The sequence below is a fragment of the Tachysurus fulvidraco genome, chromosome 9 (genome assembly GCF_022655615.1).
Source record: "Tachysurus fulvidraco isolate hzauxx_2018 chromosome 9, HZAU_PFXX_2.0, whole genome shotgun sequence".
Lineage (NCBI taxonomy): Eukaryota > Metazoa > Chordata > Actinopteri > Siluriformes > Bagridae > Tachysurus > Tachysurus fulvidraco.
Window position 1 is genome coordinate 10,759,593 of NC_062526.1, and position 14,691 is coordinate 10,774,283.

The window sequence follows — 14,691 nt, forward strand, 5'->3', positions numbered from 1 at the left end:
TAATTGTCACTGGCATCACAATCAGCAGGGAGTCACACAGTATTGTGTGTAGTATAGAAAACAAAAAAAAGTTATTTAAGAAGTCATTTCAGCATTATAAAATATAAAGATTACATGCTAATTATATAAAGAATATTCAAGTTGCCTGGGTTGGATTAAATGACACTCAGAATGATCTGCATAATTGAGATACAACATGTGATGTTTTAAAAACATGTTTTAGTACAAAGGTATTTTATCATGTTTTTTTTTTTTTTTTTTTGCTAATGAATCTATAATGAATACACAAATGAGGCATAAACCCGTGCATGGCCATACAGGGCAAACCCTCTGTATGTTGTTCCTGCTTTTACTTTATGATATACGTCTATATACTGGTCCCCTCATACACACGCATACATGTTCTGCACATCCCGCAGAAACAAAATACATGTGAATGTACTGAATAAAATGTTTGCATTCCTCTGTGTACTTCTATTTTACAGTGTATCTATTCATTTGGAAAAATTAGGAAATTTAAAATGCCAATCTTGTGTCAACAAGACAACAATCTAAATCAAAAGGCAACAAAAAACTTGTTTTTCAGCAAAGAACTAAAACTGAAATTGGTACTGAGACAGGTCAAGAAGCAAATAAGCTAAAATAAATAAGCAGGATTTTAGTTTTCTTTGCTCCGTATACAAACGGGTGAGTTAGAACAGTACAAGGGTTTCTAGGCAAACATTCATGCTAAACTATTTCTACAGTAGGTATTAATACTTATTCCATTAACCAGTAAGGATATCAATTACCTACCTACCTCATGGCATACAATTCACTCGCCCTTTAGGAGAAAATTGAACCGTATAAAGATGCTATAAGTATATTAACACTACACTAGTGATACAAGTGAACTTTCTTAAAAAGCTTATATTGTTCTTTATTTGCCTGTTTGGAATTAAGTGTGTCATTCCTAAAAGTAATAGTATTTACTCCAACCCTCACATTTGGACACGTTCTTCTCCGTACTGCTATCCATCAGTTATTTCAGATGGAAGAAATGGTGTCTTGCAGCACTTGTCACCGTTTGCTCAATGTCAGCTCCTTTATAAGCTCTATTCTGCCTCATTTATTCCCTGCCAAATAAATAATGTCATTGTGAAATACACCATTGTGGACAAAGCTACAAGAAAATAGAGCAGAAGCTGCAGACTGACACTGATGATCAATTCTACATGCGGAATCTGGTAACGTCTGATAAAAAGGTTCCAATCGTGTTCGGCCAAATATATTACGATATAAATAAATTAAATAAAAAATAAATAGAAGTAAATTATAAATCAATTTGGAATCTGTGCTTTAAATAAAAATCAGCATTGAAAAAAATGATTGAATCAAATTTTTAAAGGAAGGACCAATCACTGTAATTCCACTTGTGATAAACACAGATGTGAAAAGTCATGGCAAAGTCATTACTGACAAAACTAATGATATAGAATTCTTCATCAGCAAGCTAAACTGCACTGTAACTATCTCTAATTCAGGGGTTACATTTCAGTAATTGAATATATTTTATTTTTCGGCGGTAGAAGACGGATGGATGGATGGATGAATATATTTTAGAAAAGCTGATGATTTTATGTGGAATTCCATATCAAATCTTCTAAAATTTGGTAAAACCAAAGTACTGAATACAACGTGTGGTTTCCTAAAACAAATTTGGCACCTCTAGTTTAACTAACACAACATTTCTACACAACTATTATATACATTTTAATAACTAATTAACAGTAGCCTAAAGTAAATTACATTGTTCTCGGGTATGAGGAATTTACGTATCTGTATGTGTTGAGTAAATGTTTTCCTTCTCACGCTGCCAAATGTCCACTTAAAACTGAACTGTCATTTATTCAATTTTACTATACAAACATCCACAATCAGCAGAGTCATGAGTTTATAATCATTGGCTTATTGGCAGTTCAGGTAAGCTGTGTGTGGTTTTTTCCTCAGGCTCCTTTACTGCAGAAGGTGGCCTTTTTTTCCTCTTCCGTGTTGCTCTACTGCCCCCTGCTGGAGTTGGTTGGAGTTGTTGCTCTGTGATTTGCTTTAATAAAACTTCTACACTCTGCTCCATGACAAAGCTTAACGTGTTCTGCTCTTCTTTAGAAAACCTCCCCAAAACATGTCTGTCCACGGGTGTGTTTCCTGAGGGTCTCCCGATCCCGATTCGCAGTCGTGGCATAACCTATGACAATTACAACACAGTATTGTTGTATAGAAGTAAACTTCATCTATGACCTTTGGATTTGTTTTTTTTCCAATATTGGTTTTCAAAGCAATTGGAGACTTACATCTGTGTGAAGGCAGTCGATACAGGACCGGACACCATTGTGACCCCTGTCAATAAAACAATAAGAAACACAAGTCTGATTGCAACAACATTCATTTTATTGTATAATCAGCCCCTGACTCACAGACTCCATTAGGATGATTATTGAGGCTTATAAGATGTGTACACAGGACTATTTTTAAAAATCCCACTCCTGAAGGAATTCTGACTTGTTTCAAGCCTCCACATTTATTATTTTTGATTATACCTGTTATTTATAGTCCCTATTTAATTTGCTGCTTCTAGTTCTCGAAATATAAACAGATGCGTTTTGACCTTGACCACAAAAATGTATCTACTGAACATAAATGAATGTTGTCTTGTGATGCAAGACAAGATAGTTATAGTTTCCATAACACTATAAATTCTGAATCATGCTCCCAATGGTAAAACCAAGGTTTTAAGAGTGACAAATGATACGATTTAGTCTACTTACTTAAAAAGGCTCAAGAACTCTTATGCCCTTAAAACGGCATAAAAATAAGCAGAGAGAGAGAGAGAGAGAGAGAGAGAGAGAGAGAGAGAGAGAGAGAGAGAGAGATTCTGCAAACTGTACTAATGAGTGTAAATTGCAAACAGGTGACAAGATAACTTGGTGACAGCTCAGTATTTGTCATTTACATTCATGATATTTGGCAGACACTCTTATCCAGAGCAACTTACATTTATCTCAGTTATGCAGCCGAGCAATTGAGGGTTAAGGGCCTTGCTCAGGGGCCCAGGAGTGACAGTTTGAACGCATGACCTTCTTATTAGTAGTCCAACACCTTAACCACTGAGACACCATAACCCCACTCGTGTACTAGGATGATTATTTTAACTAAATTAGATTTTGTTAATACTCATGTACATACTTTGTGTGTGTGTGTTTTTTTTTTTTTTTTACTTTTCTTATACAAGCAATGGACTAGTTTAAATACAAAAATTAGTAAATCAACTTAAATAATACATCATAAGTGAATAGACAAATGATTTTTGTCATGCATTTTAATGCTAAATCTAAGCAAAGATGGTTAAGGATCTGCATCTGTACTGATAGATTTAGTCTAAAAAAAGATGCACTGTCCAGATTTATATGGCCTCATCAGGCTCTTCCATTAGTGTTAGCCTCTAGTGAACATAACAACATAAATAAATTCAGCATCTGTGTTTTAATCTGGGATTTGATAAGTGACATGATGAAACGGCCCAAGTTAAACAGATGTTCATTTCCCTTTATGTAAAATATTTTAAACAAGTGTTTCTGACCTTGCACTCCCTCCATGTTTGATGCCAATTTTTCCAAGTGGTTTGTCAAGTTCATCGTGTACCAAGACAATGTGCTCAGGTTGAATAGAAAATCTACTTGCTGAAAAACAAAAATCAACAACAGTAAAAAATAAAAACAGATATAATACCCAGATCTTTTCCTAGGTTATTTAAACATCTGTGAACCAATACAGTAATTGACTCATAAATTGAATTTGTGAATATTAAATATATATTTTAATAATGTAGGTGTGAGACACTTCACACTCACCTGCCTTCGCCACACTCACTCCATTGACATTCATGAGCAGTTTTGGCCGGAGGAGGACAATTTGTGTGTCTTGAAAAGCCGTAACAATAACCTCTCCTGATACATGTCTGTCTGGTTTCCACTGATCAGACACTTGCAGACTCTCTGCCAGTGCTGCAAGCACAGCCATGCCAACGCTGTGCCGTGTGCCGTTCATACCAGGGTTCCCGAGTCCTACCACCTGAAAACATAGCATACACAGATCAGAGAAGTGAGGTTCCCTATGGTAGCTCTGGATTTTTGTTGTTTGGTTTCAATACAATAAGAAACAGATTAAGTAAGAAATAAATAAAAAAATGTAACGGGCAGAGAGACAGGGGCTCTCTTATAGGAAAATCAATCAATGATGGAGTAGCTATCTTTAAGGTGATTCATTTCCTATAACAGCATGACACAAAATGCATTTTTTAGACAATTAATACAATTTTTTAAATTTATTTTTTAAAATATAGTGAGCCTGGTTTGTTTACAATCTTAAACTTGTTTGGGGACATTTTGAATGCATGTTATGAAAATGTTAATTAATCATTTTTTTAAAGTTAATTAATCAATTAATCAATGTGTTACTGTTGAACCCAACATTTAGTCATCTTTATTCAGAAAAATTGAGAACGAAAAGGAAAAAAATAGAATATACTTTCAAACAAAGAATTTTTTTTTTTAAGTCTTACCAGTTTCTTCCCTCTGGAAGTGATGGGTGTTATTTCACTAGACATCTTCTCACAATGTAAACTAGCTGAATTGCCCAACAGCAATTGTCTAACCATGTTAGTTATGATCCTCCTCATGTCATGGGACAGTTGATGAAGTGTAATATTTTGGCTGTATTGTTAATGAATACAGCTCCCTAACACACAGTCCACTCCTTCATAATCCAACTGCTGGTAGTTTTTTAAGGAAAAGCCTTTTATCCAAAACGTTCCTTTCCTTTCCAGTAAAACTCACACATGTCAAGAACATTGACGGAGGTTAGCATTACCGGTTAGCATTAGCATTTGGATGCCAAATATCGCCAAATGAGACATATTAGGATCAGAATAAGAAGGAACTTTATTGCCAAGTGCGCATGCGCATACAAAAAAAATCAGATGAGAATTAAAAAAGAAAAAATATAAAAAGACACATATGTAAATACGAATAGATAAAAAAATAAAAATAAAAAAACAAATTGGAAAAAACAAATAAATGGTATGTACAATTGTGCTATAGATTATAGAATAGAATAGAATAGAATAGAATAGAATAGAATAGAATAGAATGCTGGGATGTACTAGGATGGAGGTGGAAACAAATAAATAGATGATTATTGCACACTGTTATTGCGTGTCTACTGCTTTTCTGTTTGAACGACATCTATCTATCTATCTATCTATCTATCTATCTATCTATCTATCTATCTATCTATCTATCTATCTATCTGTCTGTCTGTCTGTCTGTCTGTTTGTTTGTTTGTTTATTGTTAAAAACCCTATTTAAATCTGTAACAATGCTGCACGCATACTATTGTTTTTTCCACGACATGGCAACTTAAGTTTAAAGCGCGTCATCAGACAGGAACATTGTTAGACGCTGATGCTGGGTGCGCCATCTCGAGGATTAAACGTTACAATGCAATATGAGATGAGAAAGTAAAGTAAAAAAAATATTTAAAATGCAACTTGGTAAAGTGAGTAGGGAAATAAATAATGCAAGTAAAATAACCAGAAGTATGAAAATAAGTTGGTAAATGTGTAAATTCGTTCCTCGTTAAAAAAAAAGTACAAAAAAGCATAGATTTACTTAACTAACACTTAATACTTTGTTGAATACTTAGTGAGGATACAGTCACATATTTATCTGGAAATGATTTAAGCACAAATAATCTTCACAATAATCTTCATCTTAAAAAAAAAATACTCAGGTAGGTATTTCAGTGGTTAAATTCACCTGTTCAGTTTATCTTGTCTGTAAGATACAAGCTGTGAGTTGCCTGAAATAAACATGTCTGGTGTTTGGCTATTAAATAAGTTAAGATTAATAATTTATTGTAATTTTTTTTATTATTATTATTATCAGCGGCTTTATTATGTCTTTTCAGGGTCTCGACATGACTTTTTTTAAATATTGTTTCTTGTATTTTTTTAATAAAATGTTTATTTGTTCATTTTATAAGTTAACAGCAAAAAAAATATTTTTATATTTATATTTTTATATTATTTGATTTATTTTGCACAGTACAACGTATGGGTGTTTGTTTCGCATTAGCCATTTCCGGCGTTTTAACTTTTCAAAATAAAAGTCCAACAGCTTGCGTTATTTGTGTGGTGAAGTTTGACCTCATTAGATAGATTGTTGAACTGCAATTAGCGGATATTTTTTAATCGGAGCGAAAATATGAAAGGATGTGAAAGGAAACAGAATCCAGCTGTTGAAAAGAATCCTGTCAAAAGACAAATGTAAGTCTGACATTTAGCTCGCTAGCTGCATGCTAAGAGATGGCGCAGTATTCAGATTGTATTATGATTTTGTTTAGCAGGTTAGCTAACTAAGCTAACTATGTGTTTGTCACTCAGTCAGACAGGTTTAGCTCACCTCAGTACCACAAATGTGAAACAGCCATGCTAGCTAACTGCAGAATGCAGAACTGTGTGCCATAAAACGGGGCAGAATAAAGTTATACAGCGATTTAGCTAGTAAAACTTAGTTTTGTGCAAAACTCCTAGTCAAGCTAAATAGTTATTTTAACATATAACATTTTTTTTAAAGATCTAACATCAACCAGCTAGTCACATAAAGCATTATGTAGGTGTGTTAGTGTCACTTAGCATGCTTTTAAACTGGAAAAACAATAATGGAAGATAAAATAAACAGCCAGCATATGATTTCAGATGATAATATTTGTCCTTTTTTTTCTATTTCAAAGCTTAATAATGCCTGAGGATCAGAAACATATACAAGATATATCAGACTGACCCAGCACAAAGATTCAAACTGAAATCAAAATGCAGGAAAGCTTGAGAAGGTGAGTGTTATACTGAAAATATAACCAGCTGGCATGGAGTGTCATTTTTAAATGTCTGAATATTTTACGGTTTGTGTTTTTAGAGATCGACAGAGCCAGTCCTCTAATGACAACTGGTTTGAGAGAAGACAGCGGTCAGAAATAACAGACAGTCCAGGCTGCAGCGGACAAAAGAGACATCCAGGAGGAAGCAGAAGTTTCCAGAATGACAGCACCCAAAAGAAAGCCACATCAGAGCGCACAGGAAAGGTGCTTTTCAGTCTGTAGCTCCTCTTCATGTGACTTAAAATGTAGTGCGTAACATAGTCCTCAGCTCCAAATAGTGTTACAGTTCTTAATAATACATTTTTAGTTTATTAAACAATGTGACATCCTTAATTAACACTTTTTTAAATTATTTCATCATTTCTTATTTGTCTGTTTTGAATCTCACAGCCAAGGCAGAAGTCTGAGCCCCACAATAAAAACAGAATAAACAGAAGACCATCAGACACAGCCAGAGGAGGTAATCTGTTATACAAGGATACCCAAGAATACATGAGGTCTAAAGTCCTAGATGAAGACTAAATAATCTCTGCCTCGTTATTTGGTCCAAACTTTTTTCCTGCTTTTTGAAAAGGTTATAGAGGTGCCAGACCTGCTGTAAAATCAGAAGAGCTACCCAAATCAGAGGATAGAAAAAGTTGGCAGTTTGAAGTAAAACTGTCTGATTTTCCTGAACTGTGTGATGCCAAGCCACTTGCAAGCCCAGATGCTCGAGAGTGCTGGGTTTCAGTCAAATCATCAGTTAATCGCGATTCTCCAGCAGCCACTGTTAAGGTACAGTGGCAGGCAAAAAATTAAATTGTTAAATTAAAATTTTAAATCAAAAACTGATCTTATGGTAACATATTTTAGGAGACACCAGGAAATAAAGGAGCAAAACAGAAATCAATAGAGCATGTCATCTCAACTGAAATGACTCAACAGAAATTTACTGACACAGCAGGTAGAATTGACATTGTGCACAAATCATTATCAGTGTGCTTGTATGGATCCCTGTGGTCGTATAATGAGTTTATTTATTTAGGTGCAGATATTAAACTTGTGTTACCAAACCCTTATGGATCACCAGCAACATCCTGGGCCAGCATTGCCTCTCAGCCTCCGAAAATCATGCAAAAAATCCCTGCAGCACAAGATGCATCCTCTCAGGTAAAGCACATTTTTTACTTATTGTTTTATTTGCAAAATTCTAAAAACAGACCCACTTTAATCTTTCATACAGTGATGAGTATTATGTATGGAGATGGAAAATTGTTAAATGAATCATTGTGGAATGCATGGAAATCAATCACAGGAACCTGGATCTGATGCTAAATTAAAAAAAAAAAAAAAAGCCTAATAATAATATGCATATTATTATTTAAGACCATCAGCAATTTTTTTTTCTTTGTTACAAATTTGCAGCACTTGACATTTGACCCAAGCACTCATGTTTTTCTCATGTTGAAGTAAATGCCATGAAACCGAAAAGGCATGGCATGTTTGCTTTGCTTGGTGAACTTCAGTGTTTAATAGTGTTTTCAGTGCAGTCAGACTCCACCAAGTGGAAGTGGGTTAATACCACATTTCTTTTGCATGTTTTGCACCCTTGTTGTGTCCCAGTGTGTCTATAGCACAATTCCACTGTAGATGTTGCAGGAAATGTATTAATAATTACAGGAAATATAATTATTACATTTTTCTATTAAGGACGACATGTGTCAGTCAGAAGCTGAACAAACCAATAAGAAGAAAAGGAAGAAAAAGAAGAAATCTAAACCAGGGTGTAAGGATGTAGATCCAGAGACACATTATATGGTGCTGAAACAACAGGAGCCTCCCAAGTTTGAGGTGTGGAATTTTGATCATTATCGTATGTATTTAACCATAACCTTAAAGACAGGTATGTTTTACTCTATTGTTATGTCATGCTTTCTGATTTGACATGTCCACATTTTTTCTCGAAAAACCTTTTACTAAATTGTTTTATTTTCAGGATGAAGAGGAGTTTCCAGATCTTTCTTTGCTTTCTGTTAATCCAAGGAAAGCACAGAGGCAGTTGTCAATTCCTGGAGAGCAGGTAATCCTTTTAGAGGGAGAAGATATTGACATTGTGCTTTATTTGGTCCTAAATTTTTGTTTCACAGGAGAATACTGGGATCCCTAAAAAAGATGGGTCAGTTCTGCAATCGGAGAATATAAACAAAAGCAAAGCCACCGATGTAAAGTCTGGATCTGCTACTTCAAAGAAAGCGCAGGTTGGATGTGAAACGATTATATATTTGGTCCATTGTAGAAAGATTTACTAACACACAAGGTGAATTAAAAATGTACTTGTATTATTTTATTATTAAAAACAAATTATTCTTATTATTTATTTTTTTAAGTATATTATTTAAATCTATTTATGCTAAATAGTCATATTAATTGAATGGTTTAATTCAAGGCCTCCAAACAAATAGGTCTACACATAATGTCAACTTAAATCTCACAAGATCTGTTTTAGGAATTAATCACTGTGGCCCCAATAAATGGTCACCAACGGTTTAGTATTGCATTTATGTCACATTATATTTATCTAACCAACAGCCAGTAGGTCAGAAGAAGAGCAAGGCACTTGTTCAGCTTGACCTCGGGAACATGCTGGCAGTTCTGGAGCAGAAACAACAGTCTCAGAAGTCCAGACAAGATGTAAAACCATTAACCCTTTCAGGTATTTCGCTGACTAGAGCCATTCGTTCATTTATGAGAGTGTTTATACCAACCCGATTCCAAAAAAGTTGGGAAACTGTACAAATTGTGAATAAAAACAGAATGCAATGATGAAGTTTCAAATTTTAATATTTTATTCAGAATACAACATAGATGACATATCAAATGTTTAAACTGAGAAAATGTATCGTTTTAAGGGAAAAATAAGTTGATTTTAAATTTCATGGCATCAACACATCTCAAAAAAGTTGGGACACGGCCATGTTTACCACTGTGTGGCATCCCCTCTTCTTTTTATAACAGTCTGCAAACGTCTGGGGACTGAGGAGACAAGTTGCTCAAGTTTAGGAATAGGAATGTTGTCCCATTCTTGTCTAATACAGGCTTCTAGTTGCCCAACTGTCTTCGGTCTTCTTTGTTGTATCTTCCTCTTTATGATGCGTCAAATGTTTTCTATGGGTGAAAGATCTGGACTGCAGGCTGGCCATTTCAGTACCAGGATCCTTCTTCTATGCAGCCATGATGTTGTAATTGATGCAGTATGTGGTCTCTCATTGTCATGTTGGAAAATGCAAGGTCTTCCCTGAAAGAGACGACGTCTGGACGGGAGCATATGTTGTCCTAGAACTTGGATATACCTTTCAGCATTGTAAGCTGCCCATGCCACACGCACTCATGCAACCCCTACCATCAGAGATGCAGGCTTCTGAACTGAGCGCTGATAACAACTTGGGTTGTCCTTGTCCTCTTTAGTCCGGATGTACATTTAACCTTTCCGGCCTCTTGTTGCTACCTGTCCCAATTTTTTTGGAATGTGTAGCTCTCATGAAATCCAAAATGAGCCAATATTTGGCATGACATTTCAAAATGTCTCACATTCAACATTTGATATATTATCTATATTGTAAATAAAATATAAGTTTATGAGATTTGTAAATTATTGCATTTCTTTTTTATTCACAATTTGTGCAGTGTCCCAACTTTTTTGGAATCGGGTTTGTACACTCTTTATAAAAGTAAAGGAATTATTTCTAAAACTCTTAGGTCAAGATGGGATATTCCTGGAATACTGTTTGAATAATTCAGCGTTATAGTTTATAATTAATAATTGTTTTACTGTATGCTTAATAATTTACTATGATTAATGTTTGCTATTGTCCCAGTGGGAGGAGCTCTACCAATTGTCCACAAAGACCCAATGGCTCAAAAGAAGCATTTATGGCAACAAGAGAGGATAGCACACAACCCTCTGGATTCTACCTGCCCTTTAGTGAAAAAGGGAAAACAGCGAGAGGTCCCTAAGGCGAAAAAGCCCACACCCCTTAAAAAAGTAAGTTATTTATATCTGTTGATTTATTGAACAGTCTAAAGGACCTGTAAGCTCTTTTGTGTACCACACAAGTGAGTCACCTGCACTGACTGTTGCACAGGTCATTTTGAAGGAGAGAGAAGAAAGGAAACAGAACCGATTGCTAGAAGAAAGAGATCCAACGCAAATGACTTGTGAAGGCAGTCAAAATCCACAAGCCAGTGAAAATCTTGTTAAGATCCGTGCAATGCAGCAGGGTCATGCACCAACAAGTAATCATGTCTTTAAATACAATACACATCATTCTGTGTGACTAAAAATCATCATAAATTAATCATTAGGAGCAAATAATTTATGACCTATGGGTTGATTTTGATGTAAGGTGACCAAAGCGGTGATGAGGAGGCCGAACAAACGGGTTCATTGGATGTCCTGAACAACCTTGCAGAAGAAAATGTGCCGTCTAAAAACGTGGAATCAAATTCCTCCCCCAATCATCCGAAAATCCACAGCCGGAAATTTAGAGAGTAAGGGGGAAAAATATTACTCTCAAATGTCGGCATTAACCATGATAGATATGTGCTTAATTTGATATATAGGACAATATCTGACCGACTGTTTTTAAAATACCACAGCTACTGCAGCCAGATGCTTAGTAAGGATGTAGATGAGTGTGTGATCACTTTGCTGAAGGAACTGGTCAGGTTCCAGGACCGGCTTTACCAGAAAGATCCCATGAAGGCCAGGATGAAGAGGCGTCTGGTCATGGGTCTCAGGGAGGTGCTGAAACACCTGAAGCTCAGGAAAGTCAAGTGTGTCATCATCTCTCCTAACTGTGAACGTGTACAGTCTAAAGGTATGGGGACAAATCCACAATTACTAATAATGGGGGTCTTTTATATTAATACCGGTAATTAGTGGCATCAATAAACTCTTATGTTATAGATATATTTTTGCTCAAAACTGCATTGTTTATTAGCTTGTTTGTTTATTTTTTTTTAGTTCCACTCCAAATTTTGGATAACTTTAGTGTAGTTTAACCGTATTTGAAAAATAGCTCACAGATGTACGAATATACAGTACTGTGCAAACGTTTTAGGCAGTTTAGTGTGTTTACAGCATGTTTTCACATCTGACTAAAACTTTTGCACAATACTGTACATGTATATTACCATAAAAAGACATAAACAAAGTAAATTGTTTTCCATGACATTCACACTGTGTATTTTTTCCTGTGCAGGTGGTCTTGATGAGGCTCTACACACAATCATTGATACATGTCGGGAACAAGGTGTTCCTTTCGTCTTTGCTTTATCAAGGAAGTCTTTGGGTCGCTGTGTGAATAAGGCTGTTCCTGTCAGTCTGGTGGGCATTTTCAACTATGATGGAGCACAGGTATGGGAGCTTATATCAAGCTATTTCGGTATTGTTCCACAAATGGGAGTCATTGTAGTGTCTTTTATCTTTTCTGTATAATAAATTGTTTAGACAAAATGAAGGCAAATACTGCATTCAGTGTGTGAGGGTGTGTGTGAGGGGGGGTTGCCTGATATGTGCATTTAATTCATTGTGTTGTTATCCTGTAGTATTCCTATTCTTCTCATCCTGTAGTGTTCCTATTCTTCTCTAACACACCTGACTCTGATCCCCAGTTATTACAATTTCACAGTTTTCTCTTATAATGCACACAGGACCATTACCACAAAATGATTGAGCTCACATCACAGGCAAGGAAAGCCTACGAGGTGATGATTGGTGACGTTGAGGTGAGTTTACAGGAGCAGTCGGGAGAGGAGGATGAGACACAGCAGCATATGGAGCCACCAGTAGACACCCCAGAGGCAGAAGAACCAGAATACAGTAAGATTTAGTAATAATAATTTGGTCATTGCTGCAGAACCAAAAGTTCATGGGCTGGTGCTGATCCTGATCCAACTCCTCCTGTAATCATAACCCCGAACCTATAACCCATACACTCCAAACTATAAAATGCTTTACAACATGCAACACCCGAACACACTGAAATGTCTCCTCCCTGGACTTGTGAATTGCCCAGGTAGGACGAGCCGAATTAGATCCACCTCCATACCCTGCACTTTTGGGTCTACAGTGAGAGGTAACCGGAGAAAAAATGTCCTACAATCCATGTCCTTGTGTATTGTTTTAGTTAAAATTTGGAAGAAGATGCTGGAGAAAGACTACAACCACAAGTTCCTGCCTTTTGAAGAGCGGTTCACTTCAGTGACCATCAGCACAGATCTGGACAACCATCTGAATGACCTTGGAGGAAGCTGATGGTTTACTAATTGAATAAGGACTTTGTGAAAAGGGGTGTAACAAAACACACAATTCTAATTTCAAATCAAATCTGTTGTGATGATGTCCTCACTATGATACATATTCACTACAACAAATGGAAGCATTTCCTGAGTGTGTGCCTTAGGTTTACAACTGATTAGAACATTCAACATTATCACAGACTCTAATAAAGACAAATAATGTCTAATTAACGACAATTTGCGTGATCCGCAAACCTTCTTAGTAGCGTATAATAAAACAAAAGGTGTGAAATAGAATGTAACAAAAGTAAAACATGTCTAGTTAAACAGTAGCAGTCTGGCTAATCTGGTTTGACTCTAAAGTGGGTGTGTCTAAAGCACAGAGTTTTAATTTCTGAATCTTCTTCTGTTTAATTCTCATGCTGTCAGTCAAATGCAAGTAGCTCTTTGTAGCACTAGACATGTCTCTGACTCTTGCGTTCTGCACCACCTCTACAAAAGAATGCTGTTCGATGTGTTTATAGTAATAACACTGGTTAATTGTCCTCTGGCTGACAGCATCATAATTTACAAGGAAGCCTTAGTGCTTTTGAGGCTTTCGATATAATATTAGTACACAATTAAGTGTATTAGCTTGTGTAAAATAGCCTGCTTAGCAGAAGTGTGCTTTATTTTTAAACTGAACTGGATTTTAGATAAAGAGGAAGCTATTTTTTTTCAGAAGCTGGAATATGGGCTTAAGTTTATGTTTGTTACACCTCATGATATATGCATTGTTTTATGAGAAAGAGCCTACTTTATTGTGCAGAGTGTTGATCGTCTTTTTCAATGAACAGCCGTATCAAAGTGAGAGACTTTGTGTATAATTATGTTACATTTATGGATATCATTACACCCCTAATTGTGAATTAGTTACCATGTAATCATCAATATTTTTATTGAAATGTTTACAAAATTTGCACAAACATTTTTGAAGTTAAAATTTCACTGCCTCTAAAGTAATCTAGCCAATGAGCCATTTAATTATATGATGTTATAACAATGAAATGAATTTAAATAATGTTTTGTTTTTGTTTTTTTCTTCTCCAAATCTGTAAATCAGCCTTGTGTGTACCAGGGAGTATTATATGTCTGCTGGACAGCTAATAAAAGTCCTGGTACTTTCCAAACCATGTTGTGATTTCAATTAATTTCAGATTTAACATCTCACAATATGTAATTTACTGCATTTCAAAGAATTTTAGAGGAAGGTCAGTGAAAAACAAGAAAATGTGTTTAGTAGGCAAAGGACCATTAAGACCAATGACCATAATGATGAAAGGTCAGCATTTGGTTTAAGTAGTAATGCTGTTTATTATTTATTATAACACTTAAATTCCAGCTTGGGACAAAGGGATGAGCTACTCAGGCCCAAGTTCGTATGTTGTTCTGAGTCGTATG

At 35.6% G+C, this 14,691-nt stretch overlaps 2 protein-coding genes across 2 annotated transcripts; one reads left to right on the forward strand and one right to left on the reverse strand.

Moving 5' to 3' along the window:
* Nucleotides 1-1,862: 1,862 nt before the first annotated feature.
* ptrh1 (peptidyl-tRNA hydrolase 1 homolog) lies at nt 1,863-5,127 on the reverse strand. Its single transcript, XM_027138394.2, has 5 exons — nt 4,598-5,127; nt 3,888-4,107; nt 3,617-3,716; nt 2,331-2,376; nt 1,863-2,224 (listed from the first exon to the last, which is right to left on the reverse strand). Exons 1-5 carry the CDS (start codon nt 4,712-4,714, stop codon nt 1,940-1,942), a joined length of 768 nt encoding a protein of 255 aa, XP_026994195.2. The 5' UTR covers nt 4,715-5,127; the 3' UTR covers nt 1,863-1,939.
* Nucleotides 5,128-6,184: 1,057 nt separating this feature from the next.
* LOC113637642 (selenocysteine insertion sequence-binding protein 2) lies at nt 6,185-14,420 on the forward strand. The gene is made up of 18 exons (XM_027138386.2): nt 6,185-6,361; nt 6,829-6,927; nt 7,011-7,176; nt 7,363-7,432; nt 7,547-7,746; nt 7,825-7,915; nt 7,997-8,121; nt 8,662-8,802; nt 8,948-9,031; nt 9,099-9,209; nt 9,541-9,664; nt 10,827-10,993; nt 11,094-11,244; nt 11,355-11,499; nt 11,608-11,828; nt 12,213-12,367; nt 12,664-12,832; nt 13,140-14,420. The coding sequence occupies exons 2-18, from the start codon at nt 6,908-6,910 to the stop codon at nt 13,265-13,267; spliced, it is 2,268 nt and encodes a 755-aa protein (XP_026994187.1). The 5' UTR covers nt 6,185-6,361; nt 6,829-6,907; the 3' UTR covers nt 13,268-14,420.
* Nucleotides 14,421-14,691: the final 271 nt, after the last annotated feature.

Excerpts from the sequence above, each read along its gene's own strand:
- LOC113637642 (XM_027138386.2), top strand. The coding sequence starts at position 6,908 with ATGCAGGAAAGCTTGAGAAG. Across the intron at positions 11,500-11,607 it reads CACAGCCGGAAATTTAGAGA|CTACTGCAGCCAGATGCTTA; the intron begins GTAAGGGGGAAA and ends AAAATACCACAG. Across the intron at positions 12,833-13,139 it reads GGCAGAAGAACCAGAATACA|TTAAAATTTGGAAGAAGATG; the intron begins GTAAGATTTAGT and ends GTATTGTTTTAG.
- ptrh1 (XM_027138394.2), bottom strand. The coding sequence starts at position 4,714 with ATGAGGAGGATCATAACTAACATGGTTAGACAATTGCTGTTGGGCAAT. Across the intron at positions 4,108-4,597 it reads CTTCCAGAGGGAAGAAACTG|GTGGTAGGACTCGGGAACCC; the intron begins GTAAGACTTAAA and ends CTATGTTTTCAG. Across the intron at positions 3,717-3,887 it reads AGTGAGTGTGGCGAAGGCAG|CAAGTAGATTTTCTATTCAA; the intron begins GTGAGTGTGAAG and ends TTTGTTTTTCAG.